The sequence below is a fragment of the Danio rerio genome, chromosome 13 (genome assembly GCF_052040795.2).
Source record: "Danio rerio strain M-AB ecotype USA chromosome 13, GRCz13ab, whole genome shotgun sequence".
Taxonomy (NCBI): Eukaryota; Metazoa; Chordata; class Actinopteri; order Cypriniformes; family Danionidae; genus Danio; species Danio rerio.
Window position 1 is genome coordinate 12,133,020 of NC_141033.1, and position 15,778 is coordinate 12,148,797.

Below are 15,778 nucleotides of genomic sequence, written 5' to 3' on the forward strand. Positions count from 1 at the left end.
GTTGGGAAGACTTCAATACTTTTTTTAATGTAACATTTATATTGTTTAGTTTACCACATTAGAAGTTGCATCAACTGCATGAATCTTCCAATTAAACCCTGTAAAATGCTGGATTTCTTTATCAGCCACATTAGCAACTAGTTCTCTACACCTCACAAACCTGGCCATTGTCCTCAGCAGTCTTTCTCAATTACCAGCTGTCGCCCTAGATTATTCTTGACAGCACTTGTCAGTTTCTCATAAATAAAACAAATCACCTAGTTATTATTGGTATAGCAGGAGCTGCTTTGAAACCTTATGCCTGAGATTGGGGATTTATCATTCATCACCTTTGATTTATCACCTTTGAAAAATGCAGATCTAAATCTTTCTTGATCGACAGAGTACCACAGGGCTTGGTAATGGGGCCTCTCATTTATGAAAATTTGGTCCCTTGCAATAACAATCTCGGTCTGAGAAAGTGCAAGGTCTAAATCTTTAAATCAAACTTTGATAAGACTGGAAAACAGATTTCTAACATTCAAATGATAAACTTATTTACGTTCATGACTAAGTAGGTAGAGTACAGTAAAGGTTATCCTTGCTCATTTATTGCAACCTATTCAGGATTCTGCTGCATGTTTTCTCTAGCATATTTGCAAGAGTGGTCTTTAAGTCATTGTCTTAAAAGTATGCTATGGTAGAGCACAATCTTTATCTTTGAACTGCTCCACCCATTACACACTGTGACCTTGGCAAAGATTGCAAGCACTAAACTCCACAAACCAAGTTTTAAGGTTACAGCTCCCAAGCAAGGCAAGTGTCGTCTTCAGTCTTTTCACCCCTTTGTTGTGTGAAGATCCATATATAGTCATTTCATTGATTGTATGTGTGTGTGTGTGTGTGTGTGTGTGTGTGTGTGTATATATATGTGTATATCTATCTATCTATCTATCTATCTATCTATCTATCTATCTATAGTAAGCAGCTCAAACGTCTTGTATTAACCCCTGTAACACTCCAAGGTTTATTCAATGAGTATTTTAATAGGTGCCCTTTATAGGGTTAAACAGCAGTTGTTCAAGACTACAAAAGCTTCAGAAAAACATCTGCAATGGACATGTACAGAACTAAGTTTCAGTGAATGAGCGCCACCTGGTGGTTTTATTACAAGGAAATGCAGTCACTTTCCAACAATGTTTTTAAAATAATTTTTCACTGCAAGAGTCTTTATTAGCAATTACCAGCCACTTTTAGAAAGAAAGAAATTATGTATATATATATATATATATATATATATATATATATATATATATATATATATATAAATAAAATACAAGCCCAATAGCCATTGAACCTATTTTTTCACTAAAAAATTGAATATCAATTAAAATGACAATGCACAATTAATTTCCATACACAATTTTCAGTTCCTGTAAAATTAAGGGAAACTCAGTTTATTTTTATACAGTATTGCAGACAGAATAACACATCTGAGAAAAGTCAACACAAATAAATTCTTTCATCTTGGGTTTATTTACCTTGACGAACTCGTTTATAAATCTTTATACCCCAACATAATGTTTCCATTCAATTCCTCTTAAAATGTGTCCAACAATCAATTCAGATTAAACATTTAAATAAATTCAATCCTTTTAAAAAATACTATTTTTCCATTCCATAGTTTATATTTCATGATTTTTTTTTTGCACTTTCTATTTTTCTTACAAATCTTCACTTCAATAGAAGGTGTAAACTTGCAGAAACAAAAACAAAGAAAAGCAAAACAAACAAAATAAAATAAAATAAAAAAAAAAACAGTAAATGAGAGGCAACACTGGAAGTGTGGGGCAGCATTTTGCTCCGAGGTAATTCGTCTTTTCTCCTGTGGCTTGACTAATCGTTACCTTTTCAGATTTTTCTGAGCCTGCTTGAGTAAAGTGTCGAAGTCTAGTGCATCAAATTTGCCCTTTGTAGGCTTTGGATCGTACTCTCGGTTTGAATCTGAAAAAGATCAAAAAGAAACAATTAATCCGAAAGCTTTAAAAGAAACTGTTTCTAAAGACATGCAAAAAAATGACAGTTTGCTTCCATCATGAGTGTTGGATACACAGGTAGATCCTTTGTGAAGGTCTTTTATTCACTATACATGACTCATGATGTAAATTCTCCTGCCCTTCCGTTTGTGCATTTTGTGTTTTGGTGCAAGTTGCTGCTGTTGTCTTGAATGAGGAATCCTGACTGTAAAACAAATCTACATTTGGCACAAATAAAGTAACCCAACCTCCAAATGTGCACCAATAATCTTTAACTACAGCAGAAAATTCAAACACATTCATGTTAATATTATGTTAACGTTACTTGAATATTAAGTTAATGAACATGAAGTTATTGTAAAGTGGTTCGTTGTCACAGGTTCTTTTATTTTGATGTAGTCTACTTTTCAGCAGAAATAAGTACCAGTTAATAACTGGAAATAATTCACGGTTAATTATACATCAAATAAAATTGAGACATATATGGTGTTTTGTGGTGGTTAACACTATTATAATACAAATAATTCTCTAATATTCACAAATCCTGACATGAAAGCAAAATCGTTGCTGTACAGCGTTCATTAAATGATGACGCTTTAAAAGTGACAAAAGAAAGCGAGGATATATAGTTTTATTTGATTCAATTTCTCTCTCTCCTTGCATCTTTTGCTTTCTACCCTCGCATTCTAAGGGTCTGGAGCTAAGATGCAAGAAAAGAGAGGAGAGAAAATGAGGATGCTTAAATAAGAATTGAGAAGTAACCATTGACATTTAAGTAGCATTATGTTAGTGTCACTTAGGCCTCTTCATAGGTGGAAATAAATCAGATATAGATCGGATATGTGTCAATGTGACTGTCATGTAAACAGGCAGATCGGATTTATTGAGGCATTCCATTCTGTACATAATTAAAATTGCAACAATGTGGTGCTTCTCCGCAGTTTAATGAAGTAGAAGGAAGAGCGTGTGGAGATACCAACGCGGTAAACAACAATAACAGAGGAAACATGGAGGAGAGTGGTCAGTCGCCACAATTTGCTCCCACCAGACCCGAGAACTCTCTCATACCCAAAAATTCCTCTGAATGGTGGAGGACACCATAAAGCATATAAACCATAAGCGCAACCTGCGATGACGGCCCTTTCCCACCTCCTTCGCCTCAAAATCATTTTAAAAGTTGGGCGAACTTCGTGTTGTAACGTTAGCTTTTTGTCGCTATTAATACACACACTGCGGGCTACACATTTAACCACTTTATTCTTTCCAACACCAGTGCGCACACAGGCAAAGGCTACATATTCCAACCACACACACACACCAGAGCCATACCATTACATAAACTGTTTTGGGGTAAATCTGGACTAAACCATTCACTGCTTATACTACACTGCATATTTCGCAGAGCTAAAAGCAAGACATTTTCTTCCATCGTGGCTACTGGCTAGTGTGGCATAGATGCTAGAACCCACCTTTATGCATGCGTGACATCGTTAATTGTATGGCAAGTGTAAACACATGAAATGGATATGAGTCACAATTAAAAAGAACGTGTAAACGGTCAGACAAAAAAAATCAGATATAGGCAACAAATCGCAATTGGGCATCAAGACCTGACAGTGTAAATGGGGCCTTACGTACAAAGCATGGATAATCCAAGCATGTCAGTTGTGTTGATGCACTTCATGTTCAAAACGATACTTAAGTTCCCTAATCCAGTTATCTAAATTTTAGTTTCATTGAAACAAATATCCATTTTGGCTATTTAAAATAAATATACAATAATAATAATAATAGTGCATTACTACCAAATACCTAGAAACGAAAGAAATCATTGTTAGCTCACCAAGATCAGCATAGCTGGCCTTGCAAAACTGCCGCCTCCCTCCAAAGCACAGGTCAAATGGAAGCTCATTTGGCTTCCTCAGAATGCTTCCGTTTTCAATAGCATTAAATGCATCCTTTACGCTGTAGTATGTGACAAAACCGTAGTTGTCCCTGAAATGATAGAAGTGTCAAGTCAGTTCGTTTCATTGTAAATAATATTATGAGGTAATAGAAAAACAGTCTACACAAGCCATACCCATTTTCTCTAAAGTGTACAGTGCACTCCTCTATGTCTCCAAAGTACAGGAAGCGCTCTTTCAGCTCCATACGAGTCATGTTTCCACAAATTCTTCCAACATAAACAACCCGTCGCTCCTCCTAAAGAAAAAAAAAAATAAATAAAATAAATAAATAAAAAAACATTACAATTTAAATGAGCAAATACAAAGAAAATAAAGTGCTTCTGGAAAAAAACCCCCCACAAAGACGCATCTTTCTCAATTAAAGTACTCACAATGGCTTTCTCTTTGCGCCTTTTTGTATCCTCACTGCTATTTTGAAGATGATGATATCCAGGCCTCTGATCAGGGCTGTCAATAAAATTTAAACAGGTTTACTACGGTTATCGATGATATACAAACCCCAATTTTAATCACTTAAACGTTTAGCTTTCTGAAAAGTATAGCGAATGTAGTTCAACTTGATGTATAAAAAAAGTGTATTGTTTATAATTAATGATTTTAAGTCACATTCTTATCATCTGAAACATGCTGCACTAAATTTAAATATTGACAACACAATTAACTCGAGTCAAGCTGAAGATGCTCACCTTCTTCGATTTCTCCAGTGACGGTGTTCATGAGAATCAGTAGAGCGGGACCTGGATCGAGAGCGGCTTCGGCTCCAGGATCCAGAGCGTGAGCTGGAGTAGGAATACCGTCGACGCCGAGGTGGAGAAAATGACCTGGAGCTAGATCGGGAACGAGACGAGGAACTGGACCTGCTGCTTGAGTGTCGAGACCTGTATCTGCAAATACAAAAAAAAAAAAAACCATTTGGCAACATCCTTGTATGCAAACGATGATGCTGGTTTGAGAAAGTCTAGTTTGAACAAGATTAAAGGTTTTAAATCCATAAAACAAACACATAAATAGATAATTTATAAAAGTTACATATATTCTAATGTAGCAAAGTGTTTTTTACAATGTTTTTAACATTTTCTATAGTGTTGTTAACATTCTAAATTGTTTATCTTGTTAACATGGTTTATAATTTAGCTAGCATGTTAACACATTTTTACATTTTGCTGTAATGTTGAGGAGGTTACTATTATTAGAATTTTGCTAGAATACGTTTTGTAATACATTTTAATAATACAGTGGTCCCCAGCAGTTTTGTGGATTATATATATAAATATATATATATATATATATATATATATATATATATATATATATATATATATATATATAAATATATATATAATATATATAATATATATTTATCTTTATTTTATTTTTTTTTAAGTAAATTGTGTTCTGCATCCCAACTTTGAGAGCGTTTAAACAAGAGAAAAAAAAAACGTTAATGCCTGTCTGGGAAAAAAAAAAAAAAAGTGAAGTGTATAAATTGTGTAGTGAGGGCTTTTACATCCTTAAAACATCTATAATCCTACTATGTGGATTTCGCCTTTTGCAAGTATTTTAGAACGTAACCGCTGCAAATAACGAGGCACCACTGTACTTGGTTTTAGATGAAAAAAGTTTGAGTGATGTTTCTAGAGCAATCAGTTTATAAAAGACTTGTTTTATCAGATTAAACAAAGAATAAAATTAAAACTTTTTTTTCATAAACCTTAATTAAACAATGTGAGCAGTCATTTGCAACATGTCAAAGCTGACCTTTTCCTAGGTGGTGAGCGTGATCTGGAGGAGGATTCAGAGCTGGATTCTGAACTACTAGTGGACGGGGCTCTGTATCTTCGTTTTTGACGCCCTCTGTCCTGCTGGTACTTTGTGGATGAACACTTGGAGTAGTCTACAGATTTCTTGTGGTTCACTTCATTGAGTAAGGAGCTTTCAGAGTCAGGCCTGTTTGGAGAAGCGTCTGGAGTCTCCAGAACAGAGCTGTTTAGCGTACAGCTTGTACCTTCAGATGGTTGACTGAGGCTAAGATTCTTCTGTGTCTCTTCAGTAACTGAAGAAGTTGATGAAGAAGCCTTGGAGACATTCTTTTGCAGCGGCTTGTTAGAAGGCAGCTCAACGGTCTTGATAACAATGCTAGGCTGTTGTTTAACATTCCACCGGCTGCCAACTTCAGTCTGACTGAGCTCTTTAGGAGGGAGGCAGTAGTCGTGGTCGAGGGAGAAAGGTTGAGTCTGTCCAGTGGTGGTAAGGGTCTGAGGCTTGCAACGCAGCTTATTTGAAGGCAGTGGTCTTGCCTCTATCTGAATGGCCTTGTTGGTTGTTGATTTAGGGACCTCTGACTTCTTGGTTTTTCCTAGTAGTGAAACTGGTGCAATGGGCTTCCACATCTGGTGTGGCGGTGTGGCTGGAGGTGTGAGACCTATGGAGGAGTCAGAAAAGTTTACTTTTATTCAGGACTAAATTTTGATATACACAATTTAAGTATTATTCTATAAATTTTTATAGGTGATGCACAACTTATTGGTGGTATCTCCTGATATATGCAGTTTTTAATGTGTTAATCTGTCTGAAAAAGAAAGTAATCAGGAAAACAATGAATTATTCCTGCACTTTGCAATTTTGAAGTTTGGAAATCCAAATTTACATTATGAAAAAAAAAAAAAGATCTAGATATTTCCATTCAGTTTCCTAACAGTTAAACTTTTAGTATCCACTCTGCATACTTAACATATAATGGGACTGTATATGGTTATTGGCCTTTAAATATAGTAATGAGAAAGTTAAGGATAGACCAAAAGCTCAACATTGGTGTATTGCTATTGATAATATCATCAATAATTAAATAGTCATAAAACCCTTAGCTAAATTTGAGGTTAACTGATATATACAAATTAAACATCAATAAAGGTAACATTAGTATTGGTTAGCTTTAACTGTAGGAGAAAACTGGGTGATTGAGTTCTTTCCTACAGGGTTTGAAATCTACATGGCATAGGACTGTGCTACTCTCTGCAAGATCATGCAACACTGTAGGGCTCAATTAAACAGCACGATGGCCCAGGGCCAACATGCAAGACCCTCAGGACAGGAGAGAGGATCGTTACTGGCCCGATTGGGCCAGTGCTGTCTTGTCATTTTAGTTTATTCTGGCTAAGACTGTTTGTCAATTGCATGCAAATAGGGTGCTTTCACACCTAGATGTTTGTTTTGGAACCTGCCTCGTTTGCCCAGTTAACGCGGTTTGTTTGGCATATTTAAATCCCGCAATCGCGATTGGACCGCGCCAAAACAATCTGTCTGAGATCGCCTGAATGAGGTGGTTTTGGCTCAATCGGAACAAACTATGTAGAGGATCAATTCTGGTGAGAAAGCAAAAGGATCCAACTAACCAGTTTATATCACAGTGTATTATGGTTGTGTAATAGCCACATAACCAGCTATTTATAAAGAGAAACATGAGTAGGGTGGGATGTCATTTCAAGGGGCAAATGTGTGCTTTATGTAGAAAACGAAAGTGAAAGCATGCTAAAATATTACAGAACGCCGTTTATCGGTTCGGAAAAGTGACCAAAGTTACCAGCTGCTAATTTTTCCATATTTTATTCTTAGAATATTTTGAATTAGGCCTATTTTGTTTACTTCTTTTGTCATCTGTAATTTCTCTCTAAAATGAGCCTATAAAGCATATTTCAAGCCAACATTATTTTTTTCTTCAAATTTAGTTACATCACAATTGTGTTTTATTTAAATTGTCAATCTAGAAAAAAGTTATGCTGAATAAAAAGTGTACGTGTACAATCATGTTTGGCTTTTGACGCATTACTTGAAACATGTGGCTAAGAAACGGCTATAAACTTTTTTTTTTTGGTAATTTTTGAAAATTTTGGCAGGGTAAGTCTTAATCTGAACTACTGGCCCAATCCTTAGCTTTAAACCCTGAACTGTATAGTCATTAAAAAAAAATAAAATAAAAAAATAAGTCATTACCCGCTGTGCTTCCCAGGTCATGGTTGCGTGTTTTCTCAACTGCTTTAGTTTCCACCTGCTCAAAACTGAATTGAAAAACAAATGTCTAAGTTAATCTGCAGTAGTGACATGCCAAAATCACTGAATTTCTGTTGTTACTAAAACCACACAGACAAGTTATGCTTTATTTTGTCTGTAACATCCACCTTCACATTCTGAAGCCATGAGGAAGGGCTTCATTTGTTTCGGTAGGTCTTGGTGAAAAGTGGCCTACAGCCACACACACACACACAAACACTGAGTTTGGTGTGAGAGCAGCACAAGGGCTGTAGGGTAACTCCATCACTCCATGTCATGATACTCACCTGGAGTTTCCTACAGCGGCTGCTCTACCACAGACCTCCGGTACACGCGTCTCTTCCTTGGCTGGAAAGAAAATGGAGGATTGTGAATGACTAAATACAAGAGGAAAAAGGGACAGACCCTTAAAATAACGGCCACATCTGACTCCCCAGTATTTAGAAGAATTGGAGCACAACTAAAAAAAAAGAAAATTGCACTGCATTTACACCATCAGCTCAAACAGCAGACAAACGCTTGTTTACCGGGTGCAGTGGTTATCAACAGATCCTCAAACAAAGACAGCTAACTGGTTTTGTTAACCAGGCAGAATTCCAGCAGTTCAATGAGCATGAACGCACAGCAGCTGTTTTCATTTAAGCCACACCTTCTCTTAAAGAAACAGACCATACACTTGAGGTGTGGTCACAGGGTCAATTTACAGGCAAACAATGCCTCACTACCAATTGTTAATAAGAAAGTGACCAAGCAGCTTAACTGATAAGTGTAGCACATTTATGAGCCCAACCTAAATGAGCTAAACCTGAAAGGGTAATGTATCCAGCCCTCACACAAAACTCATAATTGCACCGCTTTTTACTGGAATTACTGGATTTTGCATGGAAATTTGCAATGAGCAACGCTAAACAAGCTACACCCAAAAACCCTCTTTGTTTTTGAAGCTAGAAAAATCAAACACAGCCGTTTTAATGAATAAACAAAAAGTCAGTATAACTTTACCAATTGTACATGACTTCTTTTATTATTTTATAACAACAGGGACATGAAATTAAACCCTTTGCTTTGCTAGGAAAATAATACCAACCAATGGTCAACATTAAATCATTAGAATCAAGCGCTATTAACAAAATAAAACAAACATCTTTTTGTGATAAGCCTAATCCAGTGGGTCATGTTAAATTGTGAACTATGTACTGTCAGTTTGTGCTTGACCTGGCAACATGGGAAAAGCTGACATTCATAGGAGAAAATCCTTCATTTGCCAAAGCTCAAACTATTGGACTAGTTGCTTAAAAATGAATGGTCTACCTTCTAAAGACGGCAGTATGTGCGCATGTTCACTTTAGAGTGCACTGGTTTCCTAAGAAAGCTCTGCTGTGCTCAGCATTAACATCCTTCAAATAGTCAGCCTGACTTGTGGCATGATTTTAACAACCCTCATTTGTAAACAAATACTTTGAGAGCAAGGAGGAAGGTCACTTACGCTGAGACTCTTCAAACTGCTCCAAGAGGCTCGTAAGATCAGCTGCTTCAATACCTGAAGGAAACCATTCATTATAAACAATCCAAATAAAATCATGACCAACTACCATACAGAACAAATGCCCACCAATTTCACTGGTGAAAGACTCAATCAGCTCAACCGTAGCAGTCTTTGGTTTATGGGTCTCAGAAGAAGCCATCCTCATCTGCTCTGCCAATTCAACAACTCTGGCCTGAACCTGAGCTGTGAAAAACGGCTGAGCAGCTATTGGCGCAACATGAGGCTGTGAGCGTGAGGTCAGCTTTTTAGAATTAGTTGGCAGGGTGGTTTTGGCTTGCTCACACACAGGGGCCAAAACAACCTGCTCGGTCTCTCTCTTTGCAGGCGCAGCAGCACAAGGTTTAGGAGCGCTAGTGGTTGAGCTCTGAACGTGCGTAGTGATCATCTGAGGCTCTAAGGGCACTTTAGATGGAGCAACCGCATGAGCAGCATTGGGGTTCCTATGTAAACATTCCTCTTGACTGGGCGTTTTGAGGCTGGTAGAGCCTCCTGGTGTAGTGGACACTGGCTGTGATACTGTCCTTTCAAGAGACGAGGTCTCGGTATGAATAGTGTTTTGTTGCACAGCGATGGGAGCAGGTTGTTTTTGAGGTGAAGAGTGGACTGACTGGGATGAACAGTCAGAAGATGTTGATTTAGAAGACACAGGTTTCCTAGAGGAACCCATTAGCGAAGCTGGCGGGACGAGTAAAGCTTCAGGTGTTGGGGGAGCAGCAGGCCCTCTTGGGTGCCACGCGGGCATGATTTCAGGTACAGGGTCTTTTTTAACAGGAATATGGGATGTTTTACGTGGATCTCTGAGGCTGGGGTCTGGCAGGCAGGGTATTGGAGGAAGTTCTTTGGGAGCCTCAGGCAACGTGGGCCATTTAGTGCTGTAATCCTCTGTTTTGTCCACTGGGTCTGGTTTTTTCTGCTGGCGGAGGAGACGGTACTGTTGTAAGCTGAGAGGTTTGGGCTTTGTTTCATTGCGCTGACAATCACTAGGCTGTTCACTGGGAGTTTCTTGTTTTGAGGGCAGTTCTTCCTCTCCAGGCTTTTCAAGAGAATTGTTGTCTGTTGTTAGGTCAGTGATTTTTGTTTCAGCTTTAGATGTCATAGTTTGCTCTTCCTCAACCCGTGGCTCAGGCTCCTTTGTTGGAGGGTAAAGTTTAGGTCTCTCAGGTTCTGCTGACGTGAGTGATGGAGAAAAAGTCACCTTTTTCTTTTGTTCTTTTTGCGGTTTCTTCTGTGGCTCCTCATTTACTTTTGAGCTTCTCAAAATTCTTTGTTCAACCAAAGGGGTTTCAACAGATTTGCATCTCTTTTTTCCTTGACATACCTTGCCAACTTCTTTCTCCTTCTCCACAGGAGATACATTAGAAGGTGACGTGACTTTTTTAGCATGATTATCATGCTTAGATTCCTGTTTATCTATGCTATTTCCTGGAATTCTTTGCTCACATTCTGTGGGGTCTGCCTGAGAAAGAGGGATGCTGAGATCCGGGATAGCCAGGATAGGCTCTCCATGCTCTCCTTGATCAACCACTTCCAAAACAAGCCCCCTCTCTGGCAGGAGATGCTCTTGGCCCTCTTCTCCTTCCACACACAGTGTCATGCAGTAAGGGTGCATGTGTTTAACTAATTCACCAAGAGAGACGGGCATGCTCTCTCCGTCCTGCTCCAAGGACACAGGAAGACACCAATCAAATCCATCCAAAGACAACAAATCAATATTGGATAATGGGATTGAAAAACTAGCATCTCCATCTTCCTCCTCCTCTCCTTCACTGTTCTGCTGAGAAAGTCTCTGCATTCGTGGGAGACTCTATAACACACAGCACATGTCATAAGTAATATAGCTTGTAACAGGTATTTAACATACACCCAACATTTTGTCCTACAACTTCTAAGATACAATTATCAAGAAATAGTTTCTAAGAAATGAGAACTATTAAGGGGCTCCAACTATTTTACAATGAAATAAATCTGATTTTTGAACATTTGAAGAATAGATAAATTACCGCTAATGTTAGCATTGCTATCAATATACTTTGTACAGTACACTTTATTGCTATATTTTGTACCGCAATAAATGGTATTATTGTTTAAGCAACTCAATTTTATGGTTAATTAACAAATATTATGTCTTACAACATTTCTCTTATTAATCATTTTAACAATATAATATTGCTGCCCACAATATGTAAAGCCTAATTCAATAAGAATAATTATTTAATGATACACTATATCTGTAAAATATTTATAAAACCTTTAGTTACCTTTCCAGGAAACTGTCTTGTGTGGATAACTGACTCTGGAGTAGACCGTGTAAATAATTTCCTTAGCTGTAATGAACAAAAATATAAAAGCAAAAATTCATCAAGAAGTTTTATTAATAAAAAGTGTAAATGTTCTCATACACTGACACATTCCTAACATGCTTGGACAGGTGAAGACCAGCAAGACACTTACCGGTGAGTGTTCCTGACCCTTGTGGCCAGAAAACAGGTCAGAATCTGGCAAAGTGTCAAAAGGGGAGAGGTTTTCATCATCAACATTGTCGAGTATTTCAGTGAGAGCTGTGAGCAGCGTCGCTTCGCTTTCTTCATCAAGATTACTTTTTACCTGGAACATGAAAAACATTATGTAAATACTACGCAGCTAGCTTTTTATGCCATAAAATAAATTATATTCATATACAACACAATGTAGCAAACGTTGCCTTCAACACAATTGACAATAAATGCTTTTACTTCTCCAGTGGGGCTGTCCTCAAAAATGGACAGAATAGATGGATCCAGGCAGCCATGCAAAGCCTCCAATGCATCTCCATTGTTAAAGCCGGTAAATTCCAAACTGTTGCTGGTGAAACTTCCCTGAAGCATCTCTGCCTGTAACATCCATAACAAATAAGAAATGCCTATTTTTATTCCACGGAAACTACAACAAACCACCAGACCACTCAGAAGAAACATATAACTGACAGAAGGTAGCCCTTTCAATTAGTTTACTTAGCAAACTAGCTGATTTAATAATAATATGATAATAATACTAAAAGAAATATGAACGCTTCTAAAAGCATAAATAACTCTAAGGCTGCACATGCATTAGGTCAGGCGGTAAACAAGTTCATATTTCTGCTTTAAAAAAGCATACTGCACAACAGCAAACAATCCACTCTCTTTGAGGCTTGTGAATGCTGGTCAGTCCTTCAGCAGCTGATGTTATGGTCAGCTTTGATGTTAATGCAGCTCACAGAATTACTTATTTACCAGGCTTCAAATAAAAAGCTGTTCTTATTATGACTCGCAATAAACAATTTAATATTAGGAAAAACATTTGAAATGATTGGTCACCCCCAAAATCGCAATTTGTTGTAGATTTACACACGAGTCAAGTATGTAGATTATATAACTTGTCTTTTTTTCAGCAGAACAGTAAAGTGTTAGCTAAAATGCTGTCTTTCATGATTTATAATAATGCAAGTCAATGCGACTAACAGATTTTTGAGAGAAACTAAATGGCAACTGGCTCCCGTTAAATTAGTGATGCCTCATGAATCAAAATGATACAAAATAAACAATATTTAAAACATTTCAGCACTCCTGACTTTGAGGCTATGCTTAAAAAAGAGGGTTATATCATGAGTACCACTGTTTATATTTATATACATACATAAACACATCTAAAAAGCTTACTGTACAACAGAAAAAGCACCTACATCTTAAATGGCCTCAGCATGAACTAACTCTTCAGCCTCACAGCTATTTAAAAGGGAGCAAGGGTTCATAAATGCTCTTAAATGTGAAACTCAGCATTAAATATGAGAAGTATTAACTAAGAAGTTCATTTTAAAAATGCTTACAAGTTGTATTACCCCTTTTTTCAAATTGCTGAATACAGTAACATGCATAACAGTAACTTACATAAAAAGTGAAATACAATAACAATAATTGACAATGACAAAAAGTACAATGTAGAACAATTGAGATAACAATAACATTATAGAAAAAAAATAAATGTAAACGGGGAAAAAAAATCAAGGGTTTTGCATTTACAACGGTTAATTTTAGAGTACTTACACAGAGATCTTAAGAGCAGAATGCTTACAGTTGTAGCTAAAACCACGTGTTGCGCATATCACGTCATCATTCTGCCGCATTGCATTACTGGGCGCCGGCACATTTCAAAACACGCCTTGCTATCTCAAACTTTGCACGTTTAGTTTGGTTTTCTTAAAAGCGATCAGGATTAAATCTTCGGGATTGTTTTATAACAGTGTGCGATTTAGTTTTTAAAGCACAAACGGGGGCCGATTGAAAAAAACAGTGCTGTCAGTAAATACACATGGCCCAACATGACTGACCCACTCTCACCTGCACCACGTGTTGGACAGCGACTCAACGCAAACCACTATCATCAACGACACGAGGATACGTTTATAAACTAAAGTGCTAAAACCAAATTGAAAACTAGGGAATTAGAAGGAAACGGCACAAAAAAAAAAATAATAAACAGCGCTTAAAAACATCAGAAACTTTTATCACTGACAGTTGCTGGACTAATGACATAGGATGTATTACCGATCTAGCTGTGCTATATTATCTTTATAATGTCTAATATACTAAAATTAATGCATGTAGGATTTTGTTGGAGTAAAAATTTAAGTTTACGACCATACATGTATGCAAACGCTGGTAGCTAACTATATTCTACAGTGAATCAACCACGTGGGAGTGAGTCACGAAAATGTAACAAACAAAGAAAGCCATATCTAACCAGCCAACTATCTGTATGTTTTTTAAAGAATTTAAAACACTAGCATGAATAATATTAACATATATACACAGACACATTAAAATAGTTTGGAGCTGTCACATTCAAAGAGCTAACAACTCCTCGTTACAGCGCCTCAGTAAAACTTAAAAACAATGCATTTGTTTACCAAATGCAAAACTGCCCCAAATAAAAGAAACAAAAAACATGTGTTGTAATTTTGCTAGTTTTTCAGTGATAAATTAGTACGTTAAAATGATGATTGCAGAACGTGGTAACATTAGCCAACAAGCTCAACTTAAAGTGCATTCAGCCATGATTAGAAGTTCGCTAACTTACGCACGAATACTTATTGGGACGTACTAAACTTGTCTGTTTTCCAGTTTCTATATCACAGAAAAGGTCGGATCTGAGAATAACTGCAAAAACACATCTCACCATCACCATCCACGTGTCACAAACTCCTGCACATCATAGGTATTTATGTATTAATTAGCCACGGTAAGAAATGTCACCGACTCCATTCAAAAGAAACACTGACTTAGCATCAAAACGAGCAGTTCTTACCTCGTCAAGATTCGAGAAGAGTTGAGTATTACAGACTTTTAACACCTCCTCGCCTGTTCCCCACCGCGCCGCCATCTTACAACTCAACTGTGTGGAGAAACGTGAATCAACTGCAGGCGCAGCAGCTGCCGGCTACAAGCCACGTGCTATTTGCGTTCCCGGCAATTCAACGCTTTAGCCCCTCCCCTGTAAGTGCGTCATAAGACGTAGACGTAAGTAGCACAAATGGGTTATTATTATTTTTATTATTATGTTTATTTGTTATTTTAACTAATATACGGCGATACAGTTTTATTTGTTTTATTTATAAAAGTTTTTATTTGTTTTAAAATATAAAAAAAAAAATCATACCTCCCACCTACCATAGCTCCCACCCTATGCTCCCACCACGTTAACGTAATTTTCTCCAAACAGCAGAGCCCACTGCCACTGAGTGTCTGTTCTTGATTCTTAAATGTCTTACCCTCAAGTTTCATATTCTTTTTTTTCTTCTGTCTTTCTCTCTCGTATCTCTTTTTCATTGACAATGTAATTCATATTCTGTATTGTAAACAAATATTGCTACAAACTTGTCAACTTTTTTTTTGCAATTAAAAAAATAAATAAAAAATATAGCTGCAAGCAGCAATTAACGGGGGTCAAGCAGTTTAGCAGGGTAAGGTCATATAGCAGTTAGGACGCCTGTAAGTAGTTTATTCGACAACGACATATACGATTAGAGTGTTAAAGTTTATAGATTGAGCTAACAAATGTTTAATTAAACACTCCAGAGAAGCAACTTCGATTTTTACATATTGACAAATTTTTAATGAACATTTCGAGTGACCGCTTTTATGTCAAAGCATTCAGTATAAGCAGCCCTAAGATATAATGAGTAGATC

At 37.1% G+C, this 15,778-nt stretch overlaps 1 protein-coding gene across 2 annotated transcripts; it reads right to left on the minus strand.

Moving 5' to 3' along the window:
* Positions 1 to 1,499: 1,499 nt before the first annotated feature.
* Positions 1,500 to 15,038, minus strand: pprc1 (PPARG related coactivator 1). 2 transcript variants are annotated; one of them, XM_087279063.1, is made up of 14 exons: positions 14,898 to 15,038; positions 12,308 to 12,445; positions 12,027 to 12,179; positions 11,834 to 11,899; positions 9,642 to 11,379; positions 9,516 to 9,569; positions 8,317 to 8,377; positions 7,973 to 8,037; positions 5,741 to 6,404; positions 4,669 to 4,866; positions 4,354 to 4,429; positions 4,096 to 4,217; positions 3,859 to 4,010; positions 1,500 to 1,983 (listed from the first exon to the last, which is right to left on the minus strand). In XM_087279063.1, exons 1-14 carry the CDS (start codon positions 14,970 to 14,972, stop codon positions 1,883 to 1,885), a joined length of 3,663 nt encoding a protein of 1,220 aa, XP_087135189.1. In that variant the 5' UTR covers positions 14,973 to 15,038; the 3' UTR covers positions 1,500 to 1,882. The 2 variants fall into 2 exon arrangements, with proteins under 2 accessions (XP_087135189.1, XP_087135190.1); XM_087279064.1 differs by having other exon boundaries at positions 14,769 to 14,911.
* Between the last annotated feature and the right edge of the window lie 740 nt (positions 15,039 to 15,778).

Coding starts and splice junctions, on each gene's coding strand:
- pprc1 (XM_087279063.1), bottom strand. CDS start 14,972: ATGGCGGCGCGGTGGGGAACAGGCGAGGAGGTGTTAAAAGTCTGTAAT. Junction 12,180..12,307: donor AGGACAGCCCCACTGGAGAA/GTAAAAGCATTT, acceptor TTCATGTTCCAG/GTAAAAAGTAATCTTGATGA. Junction 4,430..4,668: donor CACTGGAGAAATCGAAGAAG/GTGAGCATCTTC, acceptor TTTTATTGACAG/CCCTGATCAGAGGCCTGGAT.